Here is a 16,347-nt window from a genome sequence, read left to right on the forward strand (position 1 = left end):
ATCTATTGTCAAACTCTCTCATCAAATTTAGACTTTATAATACATACATTTACATATACACTTATACACTTGTTTTTATTTAATAGTTATTTTATGTATTCAAAATTAAAAGCTTAGTTATCATCCGATACTCACAATTCATTCTTTTTCAAAGAGGCATCATTGTGTATAGCAGCCACAGATAAGTATATAATAGGATGTTTGAATACAGTGCAGCTATGCTAAAAGAAAAATAAGCAGCATACATAAGCCTACCGATGTTCAAATAGACCGTGTATATTCCTATAGATATTTCTGTTTTAATAACTAACTCAGAGACAAGAAGTCCAGAATGCAAAGGTTAATACTGATACACAATATACTTTTTTTTGAAAAGTTATTAACTTTATAATAAGCAGCTACTAGGCTTTGATCCTGTAAGGTGCTGAGCCTCTGGCCCCATCCAGCAAAACACATTAACTTCAGTGGAATAATTGGTTTCATACATTGATATGGTATGTTTAAGTGACCATTCACATACTTAAAGTCACACACTTAAGTGCTTTGCTAGATCAGGCTAGAGTGCCCAAAGGTCCTTTAGATAGCAATAAATATCTGGAAAGGTTTAATGATAGCATTTTATATAGAAACTGAATGAATACTGTCAAACACTTGCAGCTCAGGCTTATTTTACAAATTCATATCTGCTCCTGCCCTCCCCAAAAGACAGAGGGAGTGGGGTGAGTGTGAGTGACATCAATGTCAGCAAAAGGCAGGGGAGTGATCTGCACAGCTTCCATGACAGCAACTAGTAGGGACTCCAGTCTGCTGTGATATAGAAAGGTTTGGAGGATGAGGTAAGGAAAGAACAGAAGAAGGGTAAGAAAGCTAATTCATAGGGAATAGTTGTCATTACCCTTTGCTAAAAGATGATGGGGGAGACGTTTCAATGAAGTCAGGATAAAAATATGGTTTTTAGATGTCTCTTTGAGGGGTTCAGAATATGGCCATAGACATTTACCATGGAATATTTGGCAAATAGAATCAACTCAAAACATTTCTTTTCTATGGCCAAAAAAAATGATTTTCCTCTTCATATATCTGGCTAAGTCATTTTAGTACCTTTAACTACAATCCATCTAAGTTTCAGACAATCACGCATCAATTTTTAAAAATAATTTATGTTTAAATATTATGCTCACAAATGGCAAAAGCCATATATATTGTGGACAGCTATTGAGAACTTTTCTCCACAAATTTCTTCCATGTCAATCAGAATCAACAAACCTTCACCAGCGCTATTCTCAGACTTAATGTAAGACTAGCTTGCTACATAAAATTATGCCGAATTGTGAAATGGCCTTGTAAACAATTCAAATATTCACTAAGGACTAGGGCCGTGCTCCTGCTTTCATAGAATTCAATGGTAGAACTACTATTGACCTCACTGATCTAGCACTGGATTCCAGGTTTAGATATCTATACACTAGTGACCTACACATAACTCTAAAAGATCCAGACGTGAAAAACCAGTGCTTTTGAGATGGGACCATTATTCATCCTAACCCTTGTAATTGCAAATAAATGATTAGAATGATAATTTCAAGATGCAGGACTGGTGTCACTCAAATATAGATGAGAAATAGTCTATTCTTCTTGTTACCAATAATTATTAGTATTCAAAGCAGTTAAGAATTTTCTATCTGGAAAACTGATTAAAAATTAACTTTGCATAGATTTGACCCCAATAAAAATATTTTGGGACACTGAACTATATACCATTAGGAACAAAAGATGAGCAGGGCTGGATTAAGGGGGGGGGGGGCGTGCTGGCCGGATTAAGGGGAGGGAGCAAGACGGACAGCTGCCCGGGGTGCCAACCTATAGGGGGCACTTGATGGCAGCTGTAAGGGGTGTCGCGTGCCCGGCCGTGCGGTGCCCCTTAGAGCTGAAACCAGGCGCCATGTGCCTGATTGCAGTTGTAAGGTGCACAGCGTGCCAGAGGGTGGGACCACGCATGCGCCATGTGCCCAGGGGCAGAGCCACACATGTGCTGCGAACCCACTGCCCAGGGTGCAGGAACGGCTCGAGCTGGCCCTAAACATGAGAACAATCATACTGGGTCAGACTAAAGGTCCATCTAGGCCATTGGCCAATGCCAGGTGCCCTAGCGTGAACGAACAGAACAGGTAATCATCAAGGCTACGTCTACACTGGCCCCTTCTTCGGAAGGGGCATGCTAATTTTGAATTTGGGAATAGAGAAATCCGCGGGGGATTTAAATATCCCCCGTAGGATTTAAATAAACATGGCCACCACTTTTTTCCGGCTTGGGGAAAAGCCCGAAAAAAGCGTCTAGACTGGCGCGATCCTCCGGAATAAAGCCCTTTTCCGGAGGATCTCTTATTCCTACTTCAAAGAGAATAAGAGATCCTCCAGAAAGGGGCTTTATTCCGGAGGATCGCGCCAGTCTAGATGCTTTTTTCCAGCTTTTCCCCAAGCCGGAAAAAAGCGGTGGTCATGTTTATTTAAATCCCCCGCGGATTTCCCTATTCCCAAATTCAAAATTAGCATGCCCCTTCTGAAGAAGGGGCCAGTGTAGACGTAGCCCAAGTGATTCCGCCCGACCAGGGCCAGACGGAGGCATGGGCGAGCTGGGCAGTTGCCCAGGGCGCCAACCCACAGGGGGTGCCTGATGGCAGCTGTAAGAGGCACACGGTGTCCCTTACAGCTGCCATCAGGAGTTGCATGTCTGGCTCCCACAGCACCGGCCCCCGTGGCACAGGACACGGCTGTGGGGCCCTGCATGGCCCAGCACGTGCGCCAGCAGCACTGGCCGGGCTGGGTTGCGTAGTGCAGCGCATGCACTGTGCGCCCCGGGGGCGGGCCCCGGGCTGCGTGCCAGCAGCCGTGACCAGCCCGCGCATGCGCCAATCCCCCCAGGGGTGGGCCTCGGGCTTCGCGCCAGCGGCCATGGCCAGTGCGCGCACGCATCATGTGCCCCAGGGGCGGGCCCGCGCACGCTGGGAGGATGGGTGCTCCACTTAAGTGTATCAGCGCTGCTATGAACATAGCCTGGACACGTGCTGTGCTATTTCACAATCACTCTGATTGACAGTTAGGCACACACCGGTGGCCATTCCCTCCGTTGCTTCTCTATGTCGGACTATGTTAGCCTGAAGCAGAAGGACGAGAGTGGGGGTGGAGCACATCTTGAAGAACTCCAGTTACTGCACAAGGTGAGTAACCTTCCCTCCTTCTTCGAGGGTCACTTAGGTGACTACACAGCAGTATTTCTGCATGGCGGCGAGCACTCCGTGATGCAGCATTGGTTATTGGACTGTATGGTACGTCCAAATCTAGTGACTGAGCCCTGAAAGGATTGAATAGCTTAATGTTGAGCAAAGACCCTTGAGGAAAGCAGTTGTGGTAGATACTGTTTTCGTGGAATGCGCCCCTATAACTGTTGGTGACCGTGTATGTTTCTGGGTGTAAGCCAGTTGTATGAATGTGGACATCCATTTGGATATTTGTTTGGAAACAGGTTGTCCTCTGGACCTGACTGCGCATGACATGAACAGTCTGGGAGTATGTTGAAAGTCTGTTGTACTTTCAAGGTAAAAGGCTAATGCTCCGCACACAGCCAGCGTGTGCAGCCCTGCCTGATTGCTGTCCTCATGTGGTTTTGGGAAAACCAAAGGTAAGTATATTGGAATGAGGTAGATATCTTAGGCAGCAATTTTGGGTGGATTCTAAGGACAACTATGTTAACCCCCTATTCCCTCCCTGAGTGAGTGCAGAAGAATGTCTGAGGTGGACACCAGAGGCGGGAAAACTCTGAGGTAAACAGCATGTTAGAGAAAAGAAACTGCCCCCCCAGTAAAAAAAAGTTTGGCCAGGCTGCTCTTGCTATAGTGGGCTGCAGTACTCCTTGGGAGAAACCAGCCGCACCCTTCCTGCATACCATTGCCTTTAGAAAAAGGGAAGGTGTGAAAAGAGGAAAATAGCCTCAGACTCTCCCACCTGTTACCTTGGCCTGAGAACTGTAGGACTTACCTGGTCGCATGAAATCTGCACAGTTTCAGCCCAACCCCTGGGACACAGACCCCCCACTTGGTGATCATTGGGCCATATATGGTAATATGCAAGCACGGGAAAGCGATGTGCAGATTAGGGGATAAATACCCATCACACAGTTCGCTCTAGGAGGTCTTCGCAACACATGTACCACTGTGCGTGTGCCTTCTCATATACTTCAAAGCGCTGCCAGCCTCATCAACCGACCAGCCACCTCCCCCGACTCTCGGGCGTAACCAAGGCCTTCGCAACCAAACCGATATCTGTAAAATGTTCCGTGTGCTGTGTAAGTTGGTATGTATGATTTGATTTTTCTTGTTGTATAAGCTTAGTGTTGTAGTTGTTTTGGGTAGTACATATAGTTTGTAATTATCACTGTTATTTAATTAGTGTAGCTGGATATTTTTAGACTAGAGACTATTCTCCTTGCCATTCCCACCCTTATATCGGACACATTTAACTAGAAATCATAGAATAAATATAATAAATACTGTAAATTCATTATTAACATGGTCTATTAAAAAATCTTAGAATAAATATGATAAATTCATCACCGTCATAAATAAATATTTTTTATTTGATAAAACGGTCCACCTGGTTCTGTCCTTCCCCCCTTGGATATGCATCATCGGACCTGTGATTCTCGTGACAGTGGACACCAGAGGCGGGAAAACTCTGAGGTAAACAGCAGGAGTAAACAACAGTGCACACGGCCCCCTGCAGGGAGTGCACACAGCAAGAGGCCCAGAGACTCAGAAGCTGCATGTGGCTGATCCTAAAAGGAGAGAGGGACAGAGACACAGTGGGTTGACCATCAAGTGGAGCCTCCTAGAACACCCTCTGTTCGGATCACCTGGCCAGCGGACCAGCTTAGGAGTCAACTTGGGAAGATCAAACAACATGAACTGCCTTCTGCTTGCCTTATCATCCTGTCTGGGACTGTAAATGTGGTTGAATGTATGACTGAGATTTCCCCTCCTTTCCCAGTTTTAACTGAATAAACAAACCCTTTACACTCCTGGGTGGTGATCCCTTCTCCTTAGTGTGTACAGCAATTGCAATCCACATCCCCTTGCAATAATTGGGTACATAAGAGTACCCTGTGGACTGGGTGGTGTCTGATCCAATACACAGAGTTTAGCCATGCCTGGAATAGCCTCATATGTAGTAGAGAGTGTGGGACTACAAACGTGGATACGGCCATGTGTCTGAGTATTTGCAGGCATGTGTGCACCGAGGTGCATGGGCCACTGTATCGACACTATCAAGTCAGGTAATCTTTACCATCTGTGGATTGGCAACGATGCTATACCCTTGGTGCAGGCCAGCTGTGCTCCTATAAAGTCCAGTGTTTGCACAGGAGTGAGGGAACATTTTTCCAAGGTCAATAGGAGCCTGAGCATGTCGAATAACTGCCTTGTTGAGTGTAATACCCACTGCGTGCCTCATACGTGAGTGCCGTAATCAAACAGTTCTCAGGATATGTACATATGTTTATCTGCTTTCTCCATATGTGTGCGGCTACCATGGCAAGGACCTTGGAGAATACTCTGGGTGGTGCCGACAGGCTGAGGTGGAGAAACCTGTACTGATAGTGAGCCTGAGGTCCTTGAGGTCAAGGGTAGCTAGCAATGCTCCTATCTCCAAGGCATGTATGAACCTTGCCAGCATAACCATCATGAACTTCTAATATTTGACAAACCGGTTGAGACCACAAAGATCTAGGATGGGTCTCCACCCCCCCCCCCCAATTTTTTGACAGTAAGGAAGTATCTGGAATAGAATCCACTGCCTCTGTATGGGCTGGGTACTTCCTCTGTAGCACCTAGTTCACGAGGAACTGCTGTGAATGGTGTGCAGTATCCAGTTCGTATTATTTCTAGGACCCTTGGTCCGAGGTGATGGTCTTCCATTCCCTATAGAATTCGGAGATTCTGTTTCCAAATGTCTGTTTGCCTACTTCTGCCTGCCCTGGAGGAGTGAGGGCTATTGTTCTCTCGACCAACATCTCAAACTTGCTGACAAGAATTGGACCCTGGGATCGAGGAATGTTAGCTTATTTGATGGTCTTCGTCTAGATCAGGGGTCTCCAAACTTTTCTGCCCGAGGGCCGCATTAACTATCAAACAGCAGTTCGGGGGCCGACTACACACTTGAGGTCCAAATAAAAAACAATCAAAACATGGATGTTGTTTTTAATTATTTATTTAATATTATTTTATTCAGTTATTATTTAAAAACACATTGATACACTACACATGAACACCTGTATTAGTGTGAATGGTGAAATTGTTTCCTGGATGCCAAAATAGAGCCCAGCCCACTAGTGACCTCATGAGAGAGCTAGCCAATAGGATAAGAACGCACTGGCCAATAGGGAGCAATTGTCCACGCCAAGTCCCAACCCCTCTTGCTGTGAGGGACGCGCAGAGCCCGGGCTCGGCCGTCGGTCCGCAGGGCGTGTGGCCGCCCGTTGGCGGCTCCGATCCCCCGCACCCCCGACCGGGGAGTCTCGCTGCCCAGGGCAAGGGCTGCGCGGGTCCAGAGTCCCTCCTCCGTCCCGCTGGCTCCTCCGGCTTCCCTCTCCTGGCTGCCTGCCCAAAAGAAAGTGAGTGCCGGCCGCCCCTGTCCTTCCGGCCCCTCCCCCTTTTGAGCTGGCACGCACGGGGCGTGCCGCTCACCCTGGCGTCCCTGCCCCTCCTCCTCCTGGGTCCTGCCGCCTTCCTCGCCTGCCGCGCCTGCGGCTGTGCGCCCTCGCTCCCCTCCCCGTGGGTTTTCCCCTGGGCTCCGCTGCGCTGCGCCGCTCGGCGCTTCTCCGGGGGAGGGGCTGTCAGTGTGGGGAGTTTCTTCCCCGCCCCAGCTCCGCGGCGCTGCGCCGCTCGGCGCTTCTCCAGGGGAGGGGCTGTTAGTGCGGGGAGTTTCTTCCCCGTCACAGTCTCCACGGGCCGGATGAGAGGGCCTCGCGGGCCGCATCCAGCCCGCAGGCCGTAGTTTGGAGACCCCTGGTCTAGATTGTCGCACACGGTGCTTGTTCTCATAGAACCTTTGTTGTTGGTTACATCCTGTTGATCTGAACCTTTGATCATATCGTTTGTATTGGTTTTTCCTGGATGCAGGCTGAATGCACAACATCTGAAGCATCACCCTGGAGTCTTTAAGGATGTGGAGTGATTAATTCGTTGCCACCACAAAGATTTTCTCTTCCTCGAATGGAAGATCTTCAATGTTTGATTGTACCTTTTTGAGAAAACCCGGACGGTTGCAGTCATGCCATTCTCCTCAGCACCACTACATTCGGCATCGACCTGGCTGCTCTATCTGCAGCATCCAGCACTGCTTGTAATGCTGTGCAGGAGATCAGAAAGCCTTCCATCACATTTGATTCAAATTGTTCCTTTATCTCTTCTGGTAGATACTGAATGGAAGGTCCTGGATATCTGTTGTGAATATTTTGCTAATAAAGCTACGTAATTAGCAATTCTGGGTTGACAGGAGGCTGAGGAGTAGGACTTCTTCCCTATAGCATCCATCCTCTTTATTTTCTTGTCATGACTCTGTGCACTGAGGTACTGCTGTTGCTTCTCCCTCAGAGTGGCAGCCTTGACCACCAACAAATTCAGTGAAGGGTGTGGGAATAGGAATTCTACCCTCATAGGAAATACTATGAAACACCTATCTACTTGCTTTAAAGTTGCTGGTATTGATACTGGGTCCACTCACTGACACTGCTAGTCCCCTCCATGCAGTGGCTGGAGGCACAGCAGTTCAGTGAACCACTCACGAGGGGGCTTTTCCTGCTATTCCCACTGGCTGGAATCTTGGCCAATAGGAGCAGCTGGAAGCGGTGCCTGGGAACAGCAGGGGGAACAGAGCCAGGTAAGTGCCCCATAATGTCCTCAGACATGCCCCTCTCATGGAACCCTGCATCCCTACTCCACTTTTACACCCTCCCTCCCACACAGACCATGCACTCCCAGCCCACTCCTACACCCAACCTCCCAGCAAAAAACCCCACTCCCAGCCTGCTCCAGGATCCTCCTCCCCCCCCACCCCAGCTGGCTCCTACATTCTTCCTTATGCCTAGACCTCGCACCCCTCCTGCACCCATATTATCATCACAGGTGGTTGGTTGGTGGTCCATAGAAAGGTTTGTGTTGAGTGGGGTGAGTCGCATGGCAAGAAGTTTGAGAACCACTGACCTAGAGAGTGCTGTCCAATCCCCGCCCTGGAACAGAAAAGTATACATTTCTTGTTCTGGTAAATGATGAACAAATCCATGGACAGTGTTCCCCACCGTGTGAAGAAGTCACAAAATACTGATGGGGGAATCTCCCATTCACGGTCATGCAGGAATTTGGAACTGAGTTTGTCCATTAACATGTTTTGCATGCCAGGAAGGTAAGCTGCCAACAAGATGACATTGTGAGAGATGCACCACAGTCTCATCTCTTCTATGAACAGAGAGGTAAATCTAACCCCTCCCTCGTGATTGTTATAATATATGAAAGCTATATTGTCTTAAGATTTAAACATTTGACCCTACTATTAACAAAAGGAAATGGGCGAAAGAATTCATGATGGGAAGGCTTCTCACCTAATGCAGTAACTGGAGTTCTTCGAGATGTGTCCCCATGGGTGCTCCACTTAGGTGTGTCAGTGCCGCTGTGCACACAGCCCGGAGACTCTTGAGTACAATCCCCCAAGCCACCAGCTCGTGCTGCACTATTGCACAATCACTCAATGACAGTTGCACACACACCAGTGGCCATTCCCTCAGTGCCTTCTCTGTGCTGGACTCTTGTGCCAGAGCAGAGGGGTGGGTGTAGATCACCCACAGGGACACATCTCAAAGAACTCCAATTACTGAACAAAGTGAGTAATCTTCCCTTCTTCTTCGAGGGTCCCCATGGGTACTTCACTTAGGTAACTACGCAGCAGTGTTCCTGCTTGGTGGCAGGCGCTCCGTGAGGCAGGACTGGACGCTGGACAGGACCGTATGTCCAAATCTAGTGTCTGAGTCCTCACAGGTCTGAGTTGTGTAATGTTGTGCAAAAGTACTGGCTGAAGCTGCTCTTCAGATAACGTCTATGGGTAGACCCTTAAGGAAAGTGGTCATGGTAGATACTAATCTTGTGGAATGCGCTCATACAACTGTCAATGGCTGTCTGTGTTTCTGGGAGTAAGCCAGCTGTACACATGCAGAGATCCCTTTGGATATTTGTTGCTTGGAAACTTGGTGACCTCTGGACATATCCGCACATGACACGAATAGTCTGGATGTTCGTCTGAAATCTTTTCTGCGGTCCAGATAGAAGGCTAATGCCCTATGTACATCCAACATGAATAGCGCTGTCTCGTTGTTGCCCTCATGTGGTTTTGGGAAGAACACAGATAGATATATACATTCATTACAATGGAATGAGGTAGGTATCTTGGGAAGGAATTTCATATGGGTTCTGAGGATAACCTTGTCTTTGTGGAACACCATGTATAGCAGGTCTGCCCTGAGAGCCACTATCTCTCCCACTCTCCTGGCTGATGTTATTGCCACGAGAAAGGCTACTTTAATTGACAAGTGAAGTAGCAAGTAAGTTGCATGTTGGATTGAGTCCAACACAATGTTCAAGTCCCATGATGTCACTGGATCTCTACGTGGTGGACATAGGTTTCGTATCCCTTTCTGAAATCTCTTAACACACGAGATAGGAGAAAAAACTGAATACCCATGTATGGGTGGGTGTATCGCTGATATAGCTGACAAACGTACATTGATGAAACTATATGATAGTTTTTTTTCCTGCAGGTAGAGGATGTACTCTAGAAGGTCCAACATTGTAGCCCTGTCTGAATCCTGTGAGTGAGCTAAATTACAGGCTGCAAATCGGACCCAGTTCTGCAGGTAAGTCCGTCTCATAGTGGGTCTCCTGGAGTTAATCGGAATATGTCTGACTCTTTGGGACAGGATTAGCTCACTGTGAGAGCCAACAAGCATCCAGGCTTCCAGGATGAGTGTGTGGAGTGGTATGTGTCCTTTGTCTTGAGCCAAAAGAGCTCGACCCAGGGAAAACTTGTATGGATGACGTATGTTGAGGGCCTAGTAGTAGGATACCAAATCTGTCTCATCCAATTGGGAGCTACCCGGATAACCCTGGCTGCATCCTGTTTGATTTTTAGTACTGTTTGTCGTATGAGAGGTACAGGTGGAACTGCGTACGCCAATGGGAAATCCCAACAAACTGCAAACGCGTTCTCTAGATATCGTGGCCCAATGCCTGCCCTGGAACAGTAGAGGGAGCACTTGGTGTTGATGTGCATCATCAAAAAGTCCAATACCGGGAACCCCCATCTTCCCTTTGTGGTTCTGTGGGAATTGTCTGCTGAGGGCATCCACTAGTACACTGTCTTTGCCCAGCAAATGCATTGTCTGTTTATGTACTATATCGTTGTGACATTGTCTGACAAGATCCCCACGGTTTTGTTTTGTACATGAGAGAGTAGTTGTGAGCATGCCCCTCCTCACTGATCTTAGCTCCAATAAACTGATGCAAAGCTGGGACTCTCTGTGTGTCCATTGTCCCTGTAGCACCACACTCCCTATATGGGCTCCCCCATCCCAGCAGGGATGCATCCATCATGATGGTAACGGATGGCGGTATGTGAAACTGAAGTCTTATGCAGACCTTGTTTCTATACGCCCACCAGCTTAGGGTGGCTTTGATTCGGTTGGGTACATTCAGTGTCTTGTGGAGCAGATGGTGCCTGGGGTGATTCAGAGTGTAGCCATGCCTGGAGTGTCCTCTTATGTAGTCTGGCATTAGGGACTACAAACATGGATGTGGCCATGTGTCCAAGTATTTGCAGGTAGGTGTGTGCCATGGTGTGTGGGCAGCTGTGTATTGTCATGATCAGATCACGTATTTGCGATCATCTGTGGGTGGGCAGTGATGCTATATACCTCATACACCTCTTGTTCTCATAGGGCCTTTGCTATTATGGATACACTGGTGCTCTGAACCTTCGATTATATTGTTTGCATTCTTTTCTCTTGGTTCCAGGAAGCTGAATTCCAAGTGTGTGTAGAGTTGCCCTAGACTAGAGTCTTTGAGCATGTGGAGAGATGAATTTGTTGCCTCCGTGAAGAGTTCTCTTCCTTGAACAGAAGGTCTTCAGTGTTCAAATGAACTTCCCTGGGAAACCCCAACAGTTGCAGCCATGACGCTCTCCTTATCACCACTGTGGATGCCATGGACCTGGCTGCTGTACCCGCTGAGTTCAATGCTGCTTGTATCACTGTCCGGGAAATCAATGAACGTTCTGTCACATTTAATTCAAACTGTTCCTTTATATCTTCTGGTATGTACTGAATAAAGGAGTTGAAGGATTCGGACGTCTAGTGTGAGTATTTTGCTAGCAGGGCTACGTAATTAGCAATTTTCAATTGGAGGGAGGCTGATGAATTGGCCTTCCTTCCCCATAGCATCCATCCCTTTTATCTCTTTGTCATGATTTGGTGTTCTGGTGTAGTGGTGTTGCTTTCCTCTCTGATTAGCTACTTCAACTACCAGTGAATTCAGGAAAGGGTGGGAGAAGAGGAACTCCACCCACTTAGGTACTACGTAGTACTTCTTATCCAGTTTCTTTGAAGTTGAGAGCACTAATGCCGGGGTCTTCCATATGGACTTGGCTGGGTCCATCAGAGCTTCATTCATCAGCAGAGCCAGTTTGGTATGTTGGGATAGGTTGAGTACACTCATGAGTTTATGTTTGTTTTGCATTATATCGGAAAGCTGTATGTCAAGTGTGTCCGTTAGTTCCAAGACCTGTTCTGGAGGGTATCTAAAGTTGTTCCCTCTGATTGGTGATGCAGGGAGACTGTGTTCGCCCATCATGGAATATGATGTATTGGGAAGAATAGGCTAATCTTGTGTTGCTTCCTCTGTGGATGAATCGTTGTCCTGGTTGTCTGAGCTACAGTCAGCTCGTTTCTTTGTGTTTATGTCGGACGACTGTGCCCTGGGTACCTGGAGGGTTGTTGGCTTCTGTAGGGCACCCATGGGTCCCAGTGGGGCCACTGTGGTGGAAGCATCAATTGTGTCAGTTCTGGGGTTGCTGTTGTGTTGCAGCATATGGGGGCAGGAGCTATATGCTGGCCCCTTATTTTCTCATCATCCTCCTTTCAAAGAGGTATTTTGTTGCTCAGCGGCTGAGTATCAGTGGTAGACCTGGAGCATTCTGTACTCCACTCCAAGTCATGCTCTCTGGCACATCCCTCCAAGGGAGTGCTCCTCTTGTCCTCCATCCCAGGAGGAGTATCTGGGGGAGGGATCGAACAAGGCTGCTGTTCAGCCATGGTCTTTTCTGTAAACAGGATTCTTTGTAAATCTCTCGCCCTTTTTGATCTTGGGGCGAGTTTCTGGCAGTGCAGGCAGTGGCTCACTGGGTGGTCCTTCCCTAGGCAGCACAGATACTGCTTGTGTCCATCTGCTGCTGATATAAAGATCCCACACACTGTGTACCTTTTGCATCCAGATGGTGTGGGCATGACAGGGTTTGTCTGCTAATGGTGCCTTGGGCAAGCGGGACGCGCCAGTAGTGCCTGCTCCCTGCTCGTTCTTTTACTTATTCTGTTATATATTATAATAAAAGAGGAACATTTTTTTTTAGCTACTGTTAATGGCTTAAGGGAGACTGTCTACTTGTGACTGATGCCAGTGATGGCTGAGAAGGAACTGAGGGAATGGCCAAAGGTGCATGTGCAACTGTTATTCTGAATGATTGCACAATACCGCAGCACACTCCAGCGACCGGGGGGACTGCTAGAAAGAATCTCCGGGCCATGCGCACAGCGACGCTGACACACCTAAGTGGAGTACCCACGGGACCCTTGAAAAAGAATGTTCAATTAGAGGAGATTGTCATAAAGGAAAATCTCTGAAATCATTTGCCTTTCTGAAAGAGACCATTTAAATGCGTATCCCATCCTGTAAGGGATGTATGGATGATAGGATGATAAAGGTGACTCCTGTTAAGGGGTGGGGGAGTCCCCTTTGTGTACACTGGCTGGGTTCTTCCACCAGTTCAGGCAGTTTTTTATCCTGGTTGGTAGCAGTAAGGGTTTCTCCAGACTACACTCTGACCCGAACCACAGATGGAGGTGTCACATGCTAGCAGAATCACTGCTATGCTTGCTGCTGTATGCTCCAGGAGCTGAAAACAGATTCTGCCTGGCACTTGCAGGCTGCACTGGGCTATGTCTAAGAGCTAGACAGGGATAAGAACCGGTCTTTAGGTAGGAAGGTTTGGGCCTGTAGTGATCTAACTCATCCACTATGAATTCCAGGCATTGCACTGGTGTGAGGAGCATTCTCTGGGAGTTGATCTGTAGGCTCAATTCCATGAAGAAATTTAAGGACTTGGTGGCTCGATGAGCCTCGTGAAGTTACTGGCTTCAGAGCAGACACGTCCAAGTAAGGGTGGATCAACCCCCTTGTGATCAAAGATGAGGGCCACTACTGAGAGCACTCTGGAAAGATAAAAGTCCAAAGAGGATGACTCTGTATTTGTAGTGGTAATGTCCCAGGGTAAACCTGAGAAAGCATCTGTGAGACAGTAATACTGAAATATGGAAGTAGGCATCCTGTAAGCCAATGGCCTTAATCAGTCTCCCATATCCAATGATGGAATGATAATTGATTAAGTGCCTCTCTCAAACTTCTGAGCAATATGAACTTAAGAGCTCTGAGGTCCAGAATGGGTCTCAAATCTCCCTTTCTTTTGGGTATTAGAAAACAACAGTAGTTAGCTCTATGACTAACTTCAGGAGTTAATCTAGTTCCTACCATAGTAGAGACTTGTGAGAAGGGTCCCTGAAAATGGAGGAGCAAGGTTGTTGGGATGGGATAAGGAGCTAAAGTGGATGGAGTAGCCATATCTAATAATCTCTAAGACTCATCTGTCCAACATTATTCACTCCCGAGCACTGACGAACACTGACAAATACTGGCTGAGTGCTTGGGCACAGGAGTGGGACAGGTCTCATGGCATCTTGACCTGCTCATCAAAAGTGGTGTTTAGGGGTAGATGGTTAGGTCAAGGATTGAGAACTGGAAGGTTTTTTTTCCATCATGTCGTCTTTTTTTCTTTAATTTATAGTGTCAGGGAAAGTAAGTTGGTCGTTGGGCACTGAACTAAAATATCTTTTCTGCATTGTGCAGATTGTCAGTGATCCAGGGTCTCTCTGGAATCCTTCAAGGAGTGGAAAGGGGAATCGAACTTCTCAGTGAAGAGCATGACACCCTCAAAGGGAAGTCCTCCACTGCGGTCTGCACCTCAGTCGGGGACTCAGAGATGAAGCCATGATGCCCATCTCATCGTGACAGCTGTGAAGGTGGTCCAGGCCAACTTCAATTATTGTTTTGCACCTGCTGCCCCCACCAGGTGATGGCCTTAAAGGAATTATGGAAGCTCTCTGACAGCTTTTCAATAAAGTAATTGAACTCATCATAATTTGCGTAGTCATATTTTGCTGTGAGCACCTGGGAAATGGCAAAACAAAATTGTAAAGTGGCTGAAGATTATGCTTTTTTACCAAAGATCAAGGCACTTGCAGTTTCTCTCACTGGGTGTTGTCCTGGAATGATGCTGTTGGCAATCAGAGTTGAGTGTTCACTACAATGGAACTAAGAGGTGGGTATGTGAATGGGAACTCTGGTATCTTTGCAGAGATATAGTATAACCAGAATATTGTGTTCAACTCGGGTTACCCTATCTCAAAGGTCATAACAGAAATGAAGAACAATCAGGGTTGGGCAACGTGAATAATGAAGTAAACCCATTATTAAAGGTTTTTAACAAAAAAATGGATAAACACCCAGTATTGCTCAGATCCTTAATTTTTGTTTTCTGTAAAACAAAATTAAAATGTACATACTTAATTTAAATCATTGCTCTGGGATGGAGCTGGGCATGAGGCATTCAGTATGCAGGCTGCCCTGGGGAGAGAGGACTACTCCAACCCTCTCTCACCGCAGTAGTTTGGGGCCAGGTGAGACATGCCTCCCCATAGTCACTGCACCTCCAGCAGGCACAGCCTCAAGGGAGTAGTGCATGTCCCATGGCTGGGGCAGGTCCAGGTTTGTCTGAATCCTGTACTCCTCAGCCAGAGTAAGGAATGAAGCAAACTGTGCACTTGCCCCTCAGTCCCCGATGAAGGGGAACAAACAGCAATGTTACTGTATAAATTGGGGGGGCGGGGAGAGGGAGCTTCAGCCCCCTTCACTCTCCCTTAAAGGCTCCTGAGGTATGGGAGGCTTGGGAGTGGGCTTTGGGATGCAGAAAGGTCCTCGGGACTGGGAAGGGAAGTCAAGGAGGGGCAGAGGGTTGGGACTCAGGCTTATCTTAGTAGCTTTCTGCTGGAACTGGTGGGGATGGCTCTCCTTGATAGGCCGTGGCAGCTCAGTGCTGGGGCCAACAGCGGGGTTCCTCTCTGCCTGCCCCAGCAGTGTCAGAATCAGGAAGAGATCTCTGCCCACTGTAGCTCTGAGCCCCTGCATAGGGCTTAATGGGAAGCTGGGCAGCTTAGAAGGAACTTAGCCCCACAGATCTGGTGCAATTACATGAAACATGGTTACTCTGGATAGTGTAATGGTCCTAAGGGCACTACACAATGTTGATGATTGTGATGATTCTATATTTGACTTCTTAAGACAAATAACTTTGTAAAAAGTTGTCAATATTTTATTTCACAACCACATAAAATAATTTTCATCTGACAATCCTTGTGCATGAATGCAGCAGCTAGCTGTCAAAGGACTTAGACATTAAAGCAATTGTATTGCCTTCAGAGTGAAGAACTATCATTAAATCTTGACATTTTGGCAGAATAAACTATTTTTAAAATAAATATAGCATTGTGTGCTAGAGACCATATGTATAACCATGAAGGTAATTTAAATTCTTAAGACTGAAAGGAGAAATAAAAATGTTATTAATGAACATGTGAGTATTTAACATAGCAATGCTCACATTATACAGCTGATCTATTTTGCTAGTCTGGACTTCTGTTTTCTCATGTATTTATTATTCTGGTATAGCAAACCTTTAAAAACCTGTGTTTAAAAACTTGTGTTAATCATGTTCATTAAAACTAGCAGACTAAATTACAAAAAAAATTAACGCTCAATACTAAATACTAAAGCTAAATACTAAATATTTGCCTCACTAAGATCAATAAAGTAGATATAAAATAATGAACAATTTAATAATTTTAGAGCAGTTAAGGCTAACTTCTTA

The 16,347-nt window shown here is 46.8% G+C and overlaps 1 protein-coding gene across 26 annotated transcripts in view; it reads right to left on the reverse strand.

Annotated features, from left to right (window-relative positions):
• Positions 1 to 16,347, reverse strand: part of BAZ2B (bromodomain adjacent to zinc finger domain 2B) — a 337,721-nt gene that overhangs the window by 199,930 nt on the left and 121,444 nt on the right. For 4 of the 26 annotated variants that reach the window (XM_075933454.1, XM_075933470.1, XM_075933465.1 and 1 more), the window contains exon 1: positions 136 to 197. The exons of 8 other annotated variants lie outside the window; for them this stretch is intronic. In XM_075933454.1, coding sequence (XP_075789569.1) covers positions 136 to 142 — 7 coding nt within the window. In that variant the 5' untranslated portion in view covers positions 143 to 197. Of the gene's footprint in view, positions 1 to 135; positions 222 to 16,347 lie in introns of those variants that run through there. 14 more of the 26 variants (XM_075933478.1, XM_075933469.1, XM_075933473.1 and 11 more) reach the window with 6 other exon arrangements.

This window comes from Pelodiscus sinensis, chromosome 7 (assembly GCF_049634645.1).
Source record: "Pelodiscus sinensis isolate JC-2024 chromosome 7, ASM4963464v1, whole genome shotgun sequence".
NCBI lineage: Eukaryota > Metazoa > Chordata > Testudines > Trionychidae > Pelodiscus > Pelodiscus sinensis.